Consider the following 16569-nt stretch of genomic DNA (forward strand, 5'->3'; position numbering starts at 1 on the left):
TTGTTTTAATTGAACTGAACGCTTTTTCTTTCATTGATTTTTTTTAAGATTTGTTTATTTATTTGGAAGTCAGAGTTACACAGGAGAGGCAGAGAGAGAGAGCAAGAGAGAGAGAGAGAGAGGTCTTCCATCCACTGGTTCACTCTCCAATTGGTTGCAATGGCCGGAGCTGAGCCGATCTGAAGCCAGGAGCCAGGAGCCTCTTCTGGGTTTCCCATGTGTTTGCAGGTGCCCAAGCACTTGGGCCAACTTCCACTGCTTTCCCAGGCCATGATAGAGAGGTGGCTCAGAAGTGGAGCCTCCAGGACTCGAACTGGCACCCATATGGGATGCCGGCACTGCAGGTGGTGGCTTTACCTGCTATGCCACAGCACTGGCTCCCCTCCTCCCCCCTGGGGGGCGGTGGCGCAGTTCTCAGGTTGTCTCAGCGCCTTAAGCTACTGTTGCCAAGAGGTAGATCAAGGATTCAGTGTGCTCGAATTCAGCCAGTCAGACACCAGTTCCGTTTCTGAGCCCCACTGGGGAGACCACATGGGTTTCATAGTGCCGTGGAGACAGAGAAACTCCACGAATGTCTGTGATGCGTGTTTTCAAGCCCTTGTCTCTGGCCGAGCCTGATATGGACACTGCTGTGGCTCTTAAGCTCTTTACTGAGGCTCAGCACCTAGGAGGCCTTTGGACAAGCAGGAGTTTGCTAGGGAGTGTCCCATGCTATTCTCATTAAAAGCCCTCAGGCAGACCAATGCCCCTTGGAAATCAGCATATCCCAGATGTGAATCTGTACCCTCCATGATGAAGTACATTCTCCTGTAGCATTGCAGTGAATTGGCCAAATCATCTTTTTGTCACCAGCTTTGCATGAACTGTGTGCACTCTGCAAGTGATCTAGTTATTGGCTAGTGAGGCTCCTGATGCAGAGGACTGCTCTCCTGGGTCCTGAAGCCAAATGGAAACAGGCTCCCCATGTTGAAGCCACAAGGCTCTGAGCTCCCAGTCTCTAGTCTGCAGAGCTTGTGGGAGGCTCCCACGGCTCTGCTCCCACACTTCTGCACCGCAGTGTCTCTGGGGAGCCTGTGGTCCTATCATGGTTCTGTGAGATCAGAGTTCCTTGACTTTGATCTCCCACGGCAACACAACACAGGTGGGAATGTGGGAGAGAATCTCATCCCAAAAGAGGCTTGGGTCTTTTGCCATCACCTGAGTCCCCTGGCTCAGCACACCAAGGCATGAGTCCACCCACACTGGACAACGCATTGAGCGGCCAGCTCCTTCCCTTCCCGGCCATCCCGGACAAGCTGGGAAACCTGCAGCCTGTCAGTGTTCCGTCTGCCCCACCTGGTCCTACCTACCGCCTTTGACGTTTGTGTCTTGCTTTATTTATCCATCCCTCCAGAGACGTTTGTGAAGTGCAGTATACAAACTATATATGACAAATATATAGCTACTGTATATAATATATGTGTTTGTTTTCATTTTTCTCTCCTGTATGTCCCTCACCTGGTTTAGAACTAAATGAGCCTACAAGCTCAACTTTGTTGCAAGGTCAGTATCCCCTTGCTTTATGTTTTGTCTCCCCTCCCTCCTGTCCCCAGCTCCTGTCCCTGCCTCCCTGTCCCTGACTGTGCATTACCCGAGGCCACTGTGCCTAATGTTCTTAGAAGACAGTGGGGGAGCATCCTAGGAGCTGCTGGTGAACCTTCCCGAGGCTAGCTTCCTCTTGTCTCTCCCCACGCCCCACCCCATCCCGGAGGGCAGGAAAGGAAGAAGGAAAGTGGAGCAGCATAGGCGTCTCCAAGAACACAGATCAGCATGAAGGCAGAAGGTTGAAAGTACATCTGGATCCACAGGAAGACATCTCCAACCACTGGCGCGGTTTTCATAGCAAGAATTCTGTCAGTGCACCTCAGCAATAGGATCAGACATGGCAGACTTGCCCATTTAAATATCCCATCAAAGGCAGCACTGGCTCTCACACAGGTTCCCAGTGAAGGGAAGGCGGGTGCAGTGCCGCTGCATGGTGGGGGCCAGTAAACAAAGATCTAGAGGGGTCACCACCACGTTGCTAGCTCAGAGCGCGTTGTTTAATCATTCTTTGTTCTCAGGCAAGTCACTGGACCTTGTTTAGACTCAGCTTCCTGTTGTTCTGCCTTATCTACCTTACAGAGTCGTTCTACTGTTCAACAGCGAATGCCTATTTAAAAGGCTTTGAAAATGGTTTGGTGTGTTTTGGTGCAGTAGCCCAGCAGTAAGGCCACTGTACGGGCCATGGAGGGAGTGGCTTTTCCCATCTCCCACCCCTGTCCCTGACCTCCCTCTTCCCACCTAACCCCAGATCCATCCTGTTCTCCTTTTGCTCCATTCACATTCTGGCTGTGCAAACGATCACGGGGGATACAACCGACCTGGGAGGTGGAGGAGGCGATACAGAGAAATAAATTATAGGAGAAGCTGTTTGACAGATGAGGAAAAATAGTTTTATCATGAAAAGAGTCAAGGATGCATTATTCACCACAGTGATGTATAGTACCATGGCGATGAGGTACGAACAAGAAAATGAAACAATGAAATAGAAGAGGCAAGTGATGTCAGTGGAAGTATTCAGATTCGACTTATGACTCAAGCTATGTTTATTGAGCCCCTGTGTGAGACAGCTTCTCAGATCTGAGGCACAGCATTAGAGAAGCCACTGACATCGGTGGTAAAAGGAAAGTGGGAGAGACTAGCTACAAGAGACGACGCCACAAATCAGCTTTCAGGACTTCCTAAACCAGTTCTGGCTGCTTAGATGTTCATTCACAAATGGAATAGGAGCTTTTAAAACTCCAGTCTCGGTTTCTAACAAGCTAGTGTTAGAAGGTAGATGAAGGTATATTGAAGTGGCGGTGGGAACATTATCGCACATCAAAGCCAACAACAAACAGATCGTTTTACCTGGTGCTGAGCATGGGGGATGTGTCAGGCTCCACGGCTCCTCTCTGAGACAGAGCTGGCCTGCCTTCTTCCCTGCTTCTGTGGCCTGATCAGTTTTGGGGTAAACTGTGCCAGCTTTACTGTGATTCTCTGTAGGTGCTCAGCCACCACCCCAGCTGCCATCGTGTTGGGTGAGGGGGAATGGGTCAGGAAGGAAGGTTGATCTTGCAGATGGACAGGTGGAAAGTTCAGCAGTTGGGTTCACGTGGTGCTCAATGTTGCTGGCAGCTCCTTTTACAGAGCCCATGCAACTGAGCACAAAGACCTCCCTCACCTGTTTCCATTGTCTCCACCCCTCACCACCATGACCCCCTCTTTGCTCATCTCTGGTGGAAGAGAGAGCTTCCTACTTTCTTAGTGATTCCCCCAAGTCACACTGATCCAGGAAATACCAGGGGAGATTTATTCGATTGCATGGATTTCTGCTGACAGGGGACCCTTGGCTGGAAGAGAAGTCCAGAGCTATTTTGTTGCCCAATATCTGGGTAGACTACAGGCTTTTGATGAGAGAATTTCCATCTTCCCTGGAATTTTCTCCCCTGCTCCCTTTTTTGCAGACACAACAGATTGCATGTCACCTTGTAGTATTGCTGTTTGCTGGTTGCTGCACTCCTGCAGAGATAAAGAAAGACTCTGGGGGACGCCACTGTTCCTTTGCACAGGCAAGGAGCCAGGGCCTATGCTGCCGGCTCAGCCTCCCCAGCTGCCCATTTCCCATCCTCCCGTCCTTGGTGCTTCGTCTCCTAGGTGTGACATCTGACTTGATGGCACCAGTGGGCTGGCGACGTTGGGCGGATTAATGCCTGGGAGGCTCACAGTGACCATCAAGCCAGTTCATTAAAGAAGTAAGCCTGGGATGTCAGAAAGAAAGACTGCAGTGGGAGAGGCGATCAGTTGTTCCCTGCAGAGGATTAAAGATAATTGGGCCAACCCGTCCGGCAGTAAGCATTCCTGTGGCACCTGTGTGTCTAAACAACAGAAACTGCCAGTAGAGAAGAAAAAAAATCCCTCACCGTCTTTCTAGAAAGTTTGTACACCCATCCTCACATGAAATCAGTGCCCTCTGCCTTTATCATCCAAAAGCAGTCTGGGGCTTACTTGGATTCCACTTCAAGTATTGGCTTTGCTGGCAAAAAAGGAATCACTTTATGAATTGAGCAGAAGCACCGAGTGTTGACTTGGAAATTTCGGATGAAGCAAGTGTCTTTTTTCCATTGTTTTATTTCCCTGCCTGCTTGCCTGCCTCCCTCCCACCTTCTCTCATTCATTCTTTTTCTTCCTTCCTCCCACTCTCCCTCATTCCCTCCCCTATTTCTTCCTTGTTGTTTCTTTTGAATATTTCTTGCCACTCTGCCTGGCTTCCTAATACATCAAAGAGATCAATTGCAGTCAAGGCCCTGATGAGGAAATGCAAGCTTAGGTTTTCAGGCACTGTTCATTTTCGTTATAGCCACAATGTCACTGATAGCTGGGCAGCAGGCTCGCACTGGCCGGGGAGCTCCAACAAAGCTGCTCCTTCTGGAAACCAGAGCCAACATGTGCTGGGCCACAGCATATCAAGCTGACGTAGAGAACAGAGTGGGCATTTCTACATCTCTTCTTTTTTAGATTTATTTGAAAGGCAGAGTTGCAGAGAGAGCAGAGGCGGGGGTGAGGGTGGGGGAAGAGAGGTCTTCCATCTGCTGGTTCACTCCTCAAATGGTGACAACAGCCGGAGCTGGACCTATATGAAACCAGGAGCCTGGAGCTTCTTCTGGGTCTCCCTTGTGGATGCAGGGGCCCAAGGTCTTGGAACATCTTCCCCTGCTTTTCCAGGGTGCATTAGCAGAGAGCTGGGTTGGAAGTGGAGCAGCCAGAACTTGAACTGGCACTGTAGGCGGTGGCTTTACCTGCTCCACCACAGTGCCAGCCCTTCTACGTCTCTTCTTAAGACCACAGCAGAGAGGGTGGGCTGCAGTGCACTATGACAATTTCAGAGTAAATATAAAGACTCTCTTGGTTGCATTTTCCATCTTCCTGTGGTGGGATCTAAGTGAAAGCAGGACCCACTATTCAATTGGAAAGGTGGAATTGCTGCCACCTGGCAAGTTCAGGGTGTGTTCTAGTTAAGGTCAGAGTTAGATCAAATTGTCCTTTACCTGTGTAGACACTGAAGAGAGTTGACTTTCTTCCAAGGAGTGTGTGTTGAAGATCTAGAGACAGGAAGAAAGCAGCCGATAGGGATACATTTACTGAAGTTATTTGGAGATCTTTACTTTGTAAGAAATCAATTCTAGTATCTAGAGCAGAAACTTGAGTTTTCAATGTATTCCTCTTTTGGGTGGTCCCAGATGCCAGCGGGAGCATCTTCCCTGTGTGCTTGTTCCAGTACCTCTGAACCAGCTTCCCCAGCCCTCTGTAGAGAATTCACCCCAATTATACACTATGTTTGTGCTGCCTGTGGTTTGGGGGTGAACATTCTATGACCGCTGTGTCTCTACAAGTCTTCCTTCAGTCTGTCCTTCCTCTCTTCAGTTTGCACACGGAGACTCATCAACCAGGGGTATTTGAATACAATGATTGATGGAATATCTCCTCCTTCTCATCTGGGCTGCACTCAAGGGATCACAGTATTCCCAAGGACCATCCTTGCCATGTGCACCACCATCTTGGCATCAGCACTCCTGGCTTCTCCACCATCCTGACTTTATGTCAGATCTTATCTCAGTCACAAAACACTAGATCACAGATCACCTCTGACATCTTTGCATCTTCAAGGTGGCTCCCCAAAGTTGCTGAAGTCCACCTCAGTGTAAAGGATATCATCTGTCAGGTGCCTTGCAAGAACAGGTTGAGTGCTTCCATGCACAGGTGCATTTTCAGCCAGCTTGAGTAGGTATTCCACTTGTTTGGAGGATCAGGCCTAGCCGCCTTGTCTCTCTTTCTGTATATGAGGACCTTGGCTCAGAGAACAGAGATTACCAGGGTATCCCATAATGTGATTTTCCATTCTCTCTGTATCTCAGGTAAACATTTGCAGAGGCCCCTAGACAAAGAGTAAAGTGACAGATTAGGGGCCAAGAAAGACAATAGGTAAAGATAGGGAGGCTCTGGGGATGGTTCCAATGGCTCAAAAGCTGGTAATGCGAGGACTTTTCATGTTGCCACCATTAGACAGGCGCTCAACCCTCACATCTCTACAGGGAGGTCTCAGCAGGTGCAACCATAGCCATACGGGCGTGGTTGTTACTGCCTCAGATTGCCCTGAGGGCCCAGCTTCTTGTCTGATTCATCGAGAGAAGTCTGGTACCAAAGCTCTGGGCTCCTCTGCCCCTTGAAGGCTCACTTAGCAATGTTGCTAAAGACAAGCTAGATGCCAACCAGACTTCTACATTTCAAGCAGAGTATGGGCACAGGCCTTAGATTGCTGTTACAGAAGTCCTCCTTATGCTTCAACAAATTAGTCTGATGACCAAAGGAAGGATGCTGTTGTGTGAAGCTTTGGCTTGGGGCATCTGGCTCTCCCGCCAACACCAGCTGGATATCGCTTCTGCTTCAGTCTGTGGTCCCATCTGACCATCATCCATATCCTACCTCAACCCATAATCGACATGGTTGTGGCAACTGGCGGCCCCACAGAGCCAAAAAGGGTCAGGAAACAGGGGGACTATGGTCAAGATAGCCAGAGGCTAGTGCAGGAGCCCCGGGGCAGAACCCCTGGATCATTCCTTAAGCCATCCAAGGGCAACATGAGTGCCTCCCACTGCTTACTACCCTAACAGTGGCTTGTTTCTAATTTCTTTTAGAAGTGACAACTACAGCCCTGACCCCTTGGAAAGGTTGGTATCTTTGTTGGCCAGGTAGCCACTGCCTTGGTGGGGATGGGGTTTACGGAAGTCTCCACCTTCTTCCATGATGCCTTCTTTCCTGAGCTAACCCCAGGAAGCAGCCCAGAGGGAGCCACCCTCTGAGCATGAGCTGCCTCTGTGTCAGTCTGGACTAATGCTCCCTGGGTAGGGACCACTCTCACAACCTAACGCGTCTTTGCTGGCAACACTAATGAGGCTCCTGCACTGGGTCCCTATGCACCACGGCTGCCTTGGGCCTTGCACACATGTGCTCTAACACCACGATCTTCTTCGACCTTGGTCTTGCATGCTGCCTTCACCTGCCCCGTTCTCTCTCTCTCTCTCTCTCTCTCTCTCTCTCTCTCTCTCCTCACTAGAAGGGAAGTGGCAGGAGGGAGGAGGAGAAGGGAGGAAGGGGGAGGTTCTTGGGTGAATCACTTGGCTACGAATAAACTGCATCTTATTTGAGGCTTTCATTCCTGCCAGATGTTTCCCAGGAATAATTGACACTCATCACAGTTCTCTGAAACCCAAACTGTCCTGGTAATTAGTCTCTTTAGGCCTCCCACAGCCCCCTAATGAGATAGCTGCAATAAAGGCATCCAATGGGGAGGAGAGTCCTGACTGAATGGAGAGCAGAGGCCTCATCTGGGTGGCCCTGTTTCCAGGCAGATGGGCTGAGCTGTCACTCAGGCCAACAGTGGCTCTGAGAGAGCCTTGCACCCAGGACCCCACGAGCCATGTCTGCTTGGACCCCAGGCCTTCCCACAGCCCTGGTCCACGTGGCATTCCTCCAGCGCTGGTTGGGGGCAGGGCTGCACATCTGTGGTTCTCACTTGAGCCAGTGCCCGGGTTGCGCAGGCTCAGAGACCTCACTCTCCCTGAGTGTGTTCTTTGAGCATGTGTGAGTTTTACCAAGAGGCAGCTCCGAGTCAGTGGGAGGAGCATTGCTGTGGAGACGGAAGTCGAGGGAAAGTCATGGAAACTCTCTGAGGTTGAATGTGCACCTATCAGAAAGGACGACTACAGTCCTGGCCTCCTACAGGGGGGTCGTGCAGATGCTGTGATGGACATGATCCCACTCAAGGCTCTCTTTGATGTCACCATTCGCTCAGCCACAGGGATGCTTTTACTGGACAGGATTAGACCATGGAAGAAAGGATGTTAGGAAAAGAAAATTGAGGGAGAACAGAAGGAACGGTAGGGAAAAGGGTTTCTTCCAGTTGTTTTTTTTTTTCCAAGTACAATCTTAAAGAGAACTAAGCAGACATGAGGATAAGTCACGACACCCCTTCCTCCCTCAGGAGGCTCCTTGGAGCCTGCCGTTAGCCAGTGAGACACACCAGCTGCCACTGTGGATCTTACACAAATAAACAGAAGCCTAATACTGGACGGTCAGTATTTTAATAGCAGGATGTATGTGGAGTTTCAAGGACAAGTGGGAGTCAGCCAAGGAAGGCTGCCAAGAGGAGGGGGTGACTGAAGATCAGAGCAGAAGCTGAGGGACTAGGAATGAGTTGGATGAGGAGTATTTCAGGCAAAGTGTGCGAGGTGGAAAAGAAAGCGAATGCGGCTAGAGGGGGCCCACCTAAGCGTGCATGCATGTGCCTGCATTACACTGGAGAAGGTATGGCAGGAAGGGCTGGCGCCGCGGCTCACTAGGCTAATCCTCCACCTGCGGCGCTGGCACACCGGGTTCTAGTCCCAGTCAGGCTGCCGGATTCTGTCCCAGTTGCCTCTCTTCCAGTCCAGCTCTCTGCTGTGGCCCGGGAGTGCAGTGGAGGATGGCCCAAGTGCTTGGGCCCTGCACCCCATGGGAGACCAGGAGAAGCACCTGGCTCCTGGCTTTGGATCAGCGAGGTGTGCCAGCTGCAGCGCGCCGGCCATGGCGGCCATTGGAGGGTGAACCAACGGCAAAGGAAGACCTTTCTCTCTCTCTCTCTCTCTCTCTCTCTCTCTCACTGTCCACTCTGCCTGTCAGAAAAAAAGAAAAAAAAAGAAGGTATGGCAGGAAGAAAAGCTGAGGGGACAGACAGCAGGCAGACGGTGAAATAAAGTGCAGTTCTTCCAAGGAGTTGGGGACTTCTGTTAAGGCTGCAGGACTCACAGCTTTGTACGTGATAAATCTGGAATTATAGAAATGTCTCTCTGGAATTAGCATAAGGAACACCTTAGGGAGGGTCAAGGCTGCAGGTGGCCAGGGCCAACTGGTGAAATTCTGGGGGACTGAAAGGCGAGCTGACACAGCCCCATTTTCTTTTTCTGTCCATGTTGGTCCAGGTCAGGTGTCCCGGATGAGCAGAGGAAACAGTTTTGGAGAGAACGTGTGGGGGTTAAACGGTAGGGGCAGGTTGGGTGTGGCCATGCACAATCAGTGCCAGCCCCTCTGTAAGTCTAAAGAAGGGGGAGGGTACAGCATCGAGGCCCCAGGAGCTTGTCCAGGGTAAATATGAGAGCAGAAGGATATATCCTGGCTGGCAATGGTGGCCTTTAACTGACACAGCAGGTCAGGACTCATCTCTGCAGGCTGTCTATGGTGCTGCCCAGCAGGGAGCAGACCCACAAAGGAACTCACAGGGCCACAGCAGAGACCAAGCAAAGAGTGAGCTTTGGTAAAGGCAGCATTGTGACATGCTGGGGAGTGTTTGCCAGCTCACAGCAGCCTCAGAGCTGCAGAACACCCAGCCTGGAAACAAAGTCCCCAGTGGGCTCTGTGCTGTGTGTGGGTTTCCTCCCTGGAGGTCAGCCCTGAAAGGAGGGAGTGCAGGAGTAAAGGGGAGGATACGGGTCCCCTGTCTCTGATGCCCAGGCATCTTCTTCTGCAGGTGCACAGAGCTGGCAAGGAGGGAATGGCTGTTGCTCAGGGATTGCATGGGGATTGGGTTTCAAAGTTGTGCGAGGGGGCCTTCAAAAGGTTCATGGAAAAGGTGTATTATCTTTTTTAAAGATTGATTTTATTTACTTGAAAGGCAGAGTTACAAACACAGAGAGAAAGGCAAAGAGAGGGGGGAGAGGGGACTCTTCCATCTGCTGGTTCACTCCCCAGAAGGTTGCAATGGCTGGGACTGGGCCAGACTAAAGCCAGGAACCTGGAACTTCTTCTGGGTTTCCCATGTGGGTGCAGGGGCCATCTTCTGCTGCTTTTCCCAGGCAAGTTAATAGGGAGCTGGATCAGAAGTGAAGCAGCCAGGACTCGAACTGGCACCCATATGGGATGCTGGCATTGCACCAGCAACTTAACCCATTACATCACAGTGCTGGCCCCAAGGTGCATTATCTTTTAATTCCACTTGTCCGTCAACCTTTTGAAGAGCCAAGTGCTGACAGCAGCGTGTCCTGCCAGGAGCACTGGTGGCAAGCAGGTGTGCAAGACATACCTGAAATCATGCCATACAGCATGCACCCATGCAGACAGAATGAGACCAGGATTCAGCCCAGTGAAACCTGAGGTGCAGCTCCCACAAAAATCTGTTGGACCTCAGCCCCCAGGTACAGCAAGGATCTTTGTGGGAGTGGCCCAGAGGCAAAGCACCCCTCAAAGGAGAGAAATGCAGCCTCTCACCCTGGAAGGCAACAGGATGTAGCTTCTCTCCTTTGACTCCACAGAAGACGCTGTGTAGAAAACAGAGTATGTAGGGAGCAGGAGCAAATCACAGTTCTTCCTCAGTACACACACTGATTCACCCAACTGTCCATAGAAAATGCTCAGGGAGCCGGCGCCGTGGCTCACTTGGTTAATCCTCTGCCTGCAGCACTGACATCACATATGGGCGTCAGGTTCTAGTCCCGGTTGCTCCTCTTCCAGTCCAGCTCTCTGCTGTGGCCCGGGAAGGCAGTGGAGGATGGCCCAAGTCCTTGGGCGCCTGCACCCGCGTGGGAGACCAGGAAAGGCACCTGGCTCCTGGCTTCGGATCGGCGCAGTGCCGGCCGTAGCGGCCATTTGGGGGGTGAACCAATGGAAAGAAGACCTTTCTCTCTGTCTCTCCCTCTCACTGTCTAACTCTGCCTAATAAAAAAAAAAAAGGAAGAAAATGCTCAGGGAAAAACTGCATCTGTACAGAATATGGGCAGATGCTTTTTCTTATAATTATTCCCTAAGCAATATAGTCTAGCAACTCTTTATTTTGCATTCCACTGTATTAGGTATTATCAGTCATCTAGAGAAGATTAAAGGCATAGGGAAAGTTGTGCATGGGTTAAGTGAAAATATGATGCTGTTTTTTATAAGGGATGTGAGCATCCTCAGATTTTGGGGGGTTCAGGATCCAGTTTCCCATAATACTGGGGGGTGGGGGGATGTAGATTCTAGAAGATACAGCCTATTAGTGACAGATAGTGACCAATCACATAAGACAGGCACCTCTTTAATTGACAAGAAGTTCCCACAACTGCCTTGCAGGCCTGCTCTCCTGTCACCTGCCTTGATGCCCAGGAGCTGGCCTTCTTGCAGGACAGGTATTGCCAGGGCTTCTTGGCATGCAGATCTGCATCCTTGGCATCACTGCACACCAGACAGCGGGGACATCTGAGGTTGGATGACCTGTTGCCTTTCAAACTGGGTCTGTTAAGCCACTGCTCCCAAATAGAGATTTATCCAAAAGGGTTCATTAAGACATCAAATCATGTGGCCACAGCCTGTGGGCTGCAAGCTCTAGGATTCGATGGAATGATCGCATATGGAACCCAGGAGCTTGTTTTGTTTCTGCTTTGCTTTGGCCAGAAGTGTCACAGCGCTGTGCATCCACAATAGGCCAGCGGACTCTGGCTTTGTTCCTTATTCCCCAACCATGAGGACTCAGACTTAATGAAGCCGGGAGCTTGGAAACACCTCCACTGGATTCAGTGCAGCAGTGCATGCCAGAGCACGTCCCCTGTCCGGTTCATTAGGTGCCTAACTCATCTGGGCATCAAAATTATGTACAGCTCAGGAATCTGTTGGGAGGGTTGCTGGCCACCAGGGCGGAGGTAGCCAGGAAGCATATGTTTCAGAACAGTAAGGGAGCTGCTAGGGGGATATACCCACCCTGCAGTTGTCTTGCCTCTCTGTTTGGCTCCATCTCAACATCTGTTTCCAGGACTGGCTGATGTGTGCCTGGCAGGGAAGTACGCCCCCTCCATCTCCCACCTACCAGCAAAAACCAGGGCAGTCCACATACATCTCCAGCCACACCTGCTCACAGCAACAGGCCCCCCGTCTCTGTCTTTGATCCCGTCTCCACTCTGTGGGCTGGGGTGACCTTTCTTCAGCACGTTTACTTGAGCTGAGTCTGTGGTTACCTTGTCCAGATGGGGAAACAGCCGAGCGCTCCAGGCAGAACCCCAGTGCCCTGCCTTGTGCTAGAGTGATTGACAGGATGCACTCTGTGCCCAGTGCAGCAGCAGCCGCCGACAGACAGATTGCTGTACCCCACAGGTCCTTTCCTTAACACCAGGTGCAGCAGCTGGAGGGTTGTGTAGATGCTGAAGGCAGTCAGTGTTCAGAAGCGGGTGGGGATGCTGCAAGCAACGCGGGGGCTTCACTCGATTGCAGCTCTTGGTTGGGTATCAAACAGACGTCGTCTTCTCGAACTTTACTCTGAGCCATGACCTCAGCTCGTGACAACACAGGATAAAATAAATAAAGGACCGCAGGGCATTTAACCTGAGCCTCACCCTCTCTCCTTGCAAAGGAGGGCCTCCCATTGTGTGGTGTGCACCCATGGGGAGGAAGCCTTAGGGAGTTCATTGCTGTCCTGGAACTGGAAACATGGAAGGTTCCACCTAGAGGGATGCCCAGGCCCAGTGACAGCAGCCCTGGCCGTGGGTGTGTGTGTGTGGGGGGGGGGTCTCCGTCCATCTTATCACAAGGGGCTCCTAAGTCGTGTGTTTTCTCTGCAGGCCCAGGCGCAGTCAGCGAGGTGAGCAACGGGACGTCGCGGAGGGCGGGCTGCGCTTGGCTGCTTTCGGTCCTGGTCTTGCACCTGCTGCTGAAATTTTGATGTGAGTGCCACCTCCCCAGCGGGGAAAGCTGCCGCCACGGTCACCACCTATACAACAGCATCGGCACCACGACAGCAACAATTAAGATAGAATCAAATGAAATTCGGAGAATCCAAGCCTAAGGGGACAGAAATTTGAGGGAGGGGAACAAAGAATACTTTGGGAAACACAAATGTTTAAAAAAAAAAAAAAGGAAATTGCAAATTGCCTTGCGGATCTGTAGGTACAAGCGAGTTTTCTTTCTTTGCCCTCGCGGGAAGAAGGCACACCCGGCTTGGACCCACCCGCAAGCTGCGCTGTGCGACCTCTCTGCTGCCAGGGTGGGCGAGGGCTCAGCCAGTCTGACCACTGAAGCGCCCCTCTGTGGAACATTCTGGAGGCAGCACCCAGGCCGCCGATAGAGAGGGACACAGCGCGAGACACGGGACCCGGGGAGCCGCGGCGGGCCCTTCGGTAGACTGCCGTTGCGCTGCCTGTTGCCGAATCTAAGGAAGATCTAAGGAAAAGCAAGCAAACAAAACAGCCTGACAGCAGCAACAAACAGCCCCAGCCCCACACCCAGCAGTCACAAACGATACCGACCCACGGCGCTTTTTCGTTTTTTGTTTGTTTGTTTGTTTGTTTTTCATTTTACTACATGGACATCACGGATAATAAGGGATTCTGATTCATTATTAATTTTATTAATTATATTTTCTGATATGAGTCTAGAGCTTAGTGCACAAACAAGATGAAACTAAGAACACAGGCCAACGGAAGGGGTGAAGGAAGGGATGTTTGTTAAGCATTCCAGACGCGTAGTGTGTTTCTGAACTGGGTTTACAACGGGTGGACCACACACTGGGCATTAACCACCTGGCGAGGATTTGGCACAGCCACCGAAAACCGCATCCGACTTGACGGACATCTCCACCAGCGCGACAGATCCCTCGTTGTTCTGGCTTTAACGCACAGACGGAACGACGCTACCCACATCCTGGCTGGAACGCACTGGGTCTCGGCTTCGTTGGCAATGCTTCTTTTGATGACATATATTATACAGTATATATATGCATATATTTTTTTTGTTAGAGTTCTAGCCGTTTAATTTCCCAGCAGGGCCCTATCTCAGACATTACTGCATGCTGTATATGGCGTTAGCTGTGTGTTGATCTTCTACAAGATGATAGAGTTTACTGGTAATTGTGTAATCTGCTCCTGCCTTTTGATTTTCTTGGGTTATTCACATGTCAGAGACATTTATAAAAAGTAAAAAAAAAAAAAGAAAAAAAAGAAAAAGCAACAGCAGCAACAACTAATACCAGGCGCAGCACCTTTGCAGGTGTGGTTCTTGGGGGCGGGCCCCGGGTGGCCTCGCTCCCCCACCACGCCCCGGGCATTAACAAGCAGCAAGCCGCTGAACAAACTCACCGTTGGTAACCACGTGCTTTCGCCCGCCACGGGAATCTGATGGTTTCGTGACAGACCGCTGGAGAATTTAATCCTCTTGGTTTGTTTTATTTAATTTCCCACCTTTGTGTGAGTGTGTATGGAAGAGGAGAAAATGCAGTTTTTAGGTAACCTTTTCTTTCCTCCCCTGGAGTCTGGGCACCAGAGAGGCCTCCAGGAGGGGTCCTGGACGTGATGAGGGAGAGAGGGAAGGGGGATGGGGAGGGAGGGCTTGTCTCTGACTTGACATTAAAAAGTGTTCCATGTCCCTCTTCACCTGGTGTGGCGCCTCATTCTGCAGCTGGGCTTGGGTTGGAAATATAGGGAGGGGGCTGGGCTCTCAGACCCCTCCTGGTGGGTTGGGGGTGGATCTTTCTGTGGCCACAGCTCTATGACACAAGCAGGGTTGTGTGAGACACCTCGACCCTCCTTAGGGAAGCAAGATGAGGGCCCCATCTGATGGAGGCTTCAGCGGGTTGTTGGCTGAGGCTCCCGCATTTTGCTTTATTCACACACTGGGGCCCTGGGTCAAGTTCAGCTGGGGAGGCAGCAGATAGGAGGCAGCAGAATGTTGCTATCACATGCACACACACAAGACTTAAAACAGTGTGGTTAATACTAAAGAATCCCAAATCCCATCCACCAGGGGTTGGGAACTCTCGTCTCCATGCCTGGTCCAAAGAACATCAGCTACAAGTCAAGAGGAAAGATCAGATTCTAAAACGATTATTCAAGTAATTCTAAGCTGTTCTGATCGATTTCTGGGAATTAAATAAGTAGCTGAAGAGTCACCCAGAGATAGAAATCAGAACCAAAACACTCAGGGGTCACTGTGCCAGTGTTTGCAGGGGTTCATTCAGCCCAGGAAGAGTCAGCCCTGTCTGAGGGTGATCAGTCCTGGCCGCTATAGGGAAACTGAGAGAAGATCCCCAGTGTCCCCTTTCTCTGGGCCCTTCTGTCCCCCCAGCACCTCCACCCTTAGATGCCAGACACCCTGACTTCTTCCTGGCAGCTAGGTGTGACCATCCATGGTGACTGCCTGGTAGTGTCCTTCCATTTGTTCCACAGCCCCAGAAGGTGAGGGGTGTTTGGATCTCCTTAGAATGAGCACAGGAAGATGCGACCCAGAAGCTCTCCCGTGCCCAGCACCTCCTGACATTCACCAGATGTTGGGGTGCACATCAAGTCTCATGGGATCAGAGTGGGAAAAGCACAGATGACATTGTTATTCCAACAGTGGAGCCCAGAAGCTCCTCTGGAGAAAATGGGCCAAGGCACCTGCAAAGAAGCGTTTCCTAGGTTTTGTTGGGGAGAGGGAGCATAGTACACATAACCACGGTTTGAATGGGAGCTTTCAGCTCTAGTAATACCTGCCAGACAACTTCTGGTTGACATCAGTGGTATCTTGCTCTGCTATTCCTGCTTCAGAAGGCTTAATGACGCCTTCCCAGGAGTGAGTGGCCAGTCAGGGCCAAGTCTATACAGTGGCCCTGAAAAGTAAGACTTAATTGGGGCCGTCACCGCGGCTCACTAGGCTAATCCTCCACCTTGCGGCGCCGGCACCCCGGGTTCTAGTCCCGGTTGGGGCGCCAGATTCTGTCCTGGTTGCCCCTCTTCCAGGCCAGCTCTCTGCTGTGGCCAGGGAGTGCAGTGGAGGATGGCCCAAGTGCTTGGGCCCTGCACCCCATGGGAGACCAGGAGAAGCACCTGGCTCCTGCCTTCGGATCAGCGCAGTACGCTGGCTGCAGCACGCCAGCCTTGGCGGCCATTGGAGGGTGAACCAATGGCAAAGGAAGACCTTTCTCTCTGTCTCTCTCTCTCTCACTGTCCACTCTGCCTGTCAAAAAGCAAAAAAGACTTAATTGGACTTATCTGCCAATTCGATAGTCATGCAGCCTTGTGATTCTTTAGATTTCTGGCTGCACGAGAGCCTGTTCTCTGTAGAACCAGCTTTACCGTGGCTGATGCGTTCTCCAGATGGAAAATCTTCCTGTGTTGCCTCCAGAGCCGTGTCCTCTCATCATCTATCTGCCTAGCGGGACACACAGCCCCATCTGCTGAGCAGTCTTTACCTTCCAGCAGCATATCTGGCATGCAGATACGTGAGCGTGGGTAAATCTTGGCTCAGCAGTGCTTCTAAACTGTGGGCCTGAATGTGTGACTTGAAGTGCTTGTGATTTCTGTCCCTTGAGCCGAAAGAAAAACCATGCCTGAGTTCTCTCCATAGCAGAGGATCCACAAACATTGCTGCTCCGGATGGTGATGGTGACAGGTGTTTTCCCTCAAGCCAGAGGTAAGGGGGGTCACTGTATTCCACTGAACTCACCCTGTGTTTATCTTATGTCTCCTAAATCCTAAGTAGCGT

General features: G+C 51.2%; 1 protein-coding gene across 5 annotated transcripts in view; it reads left to right on the forward strand.

Annotated features, from left to right (window-relative positions):
* The window catches only part of NTM (neurotrimin), a 1090341-nt gene extending 1076287 nt beyond the window's left edge, over nt 1-14054 (forward strand). For 2 of the 5 annotated variants that reach the window (XM_070048355.1, XM_008259092.4), the window contains 3 exons: nt 1507-1542; nt 6756-6788; nt 12675-14054. In XM_070048355.1, the coding sequence (XP_069904456.1) occupies nt 1507-1542; nt 6756-6788; nt 12675-12775 (170 nt within the window). In that variant the 3' untranslated portion in view covers nt 12776-14054. The remainder of the gene's footprint in view (nt 1-1506; nt 1543-6755; nt 6789-12674) is intronic. The other 3 variants (XM_008259097.4, XM_017342503.3, XM_002708837.5) reach the window with 3 other exon arrangements.
* The last annotated feature ends 2515 nt before the right edge of the window (nt 14055-16569 follow it).

Source organism: Oryctolagus cuniculus, chromosome 1 (assembly GCF_964237555.1).
Source record: "Oryctolagus cuniculus chromosome 1, mOryCun1.1, whole genome shotgun sequence".
NCBI classification, from domain to species: Eukaryota; Metazoa; Chordata; class Mammalia; order Lagomorpha; family Leporidae; genus Oryctolagus; species Oryctolagus cuniculus.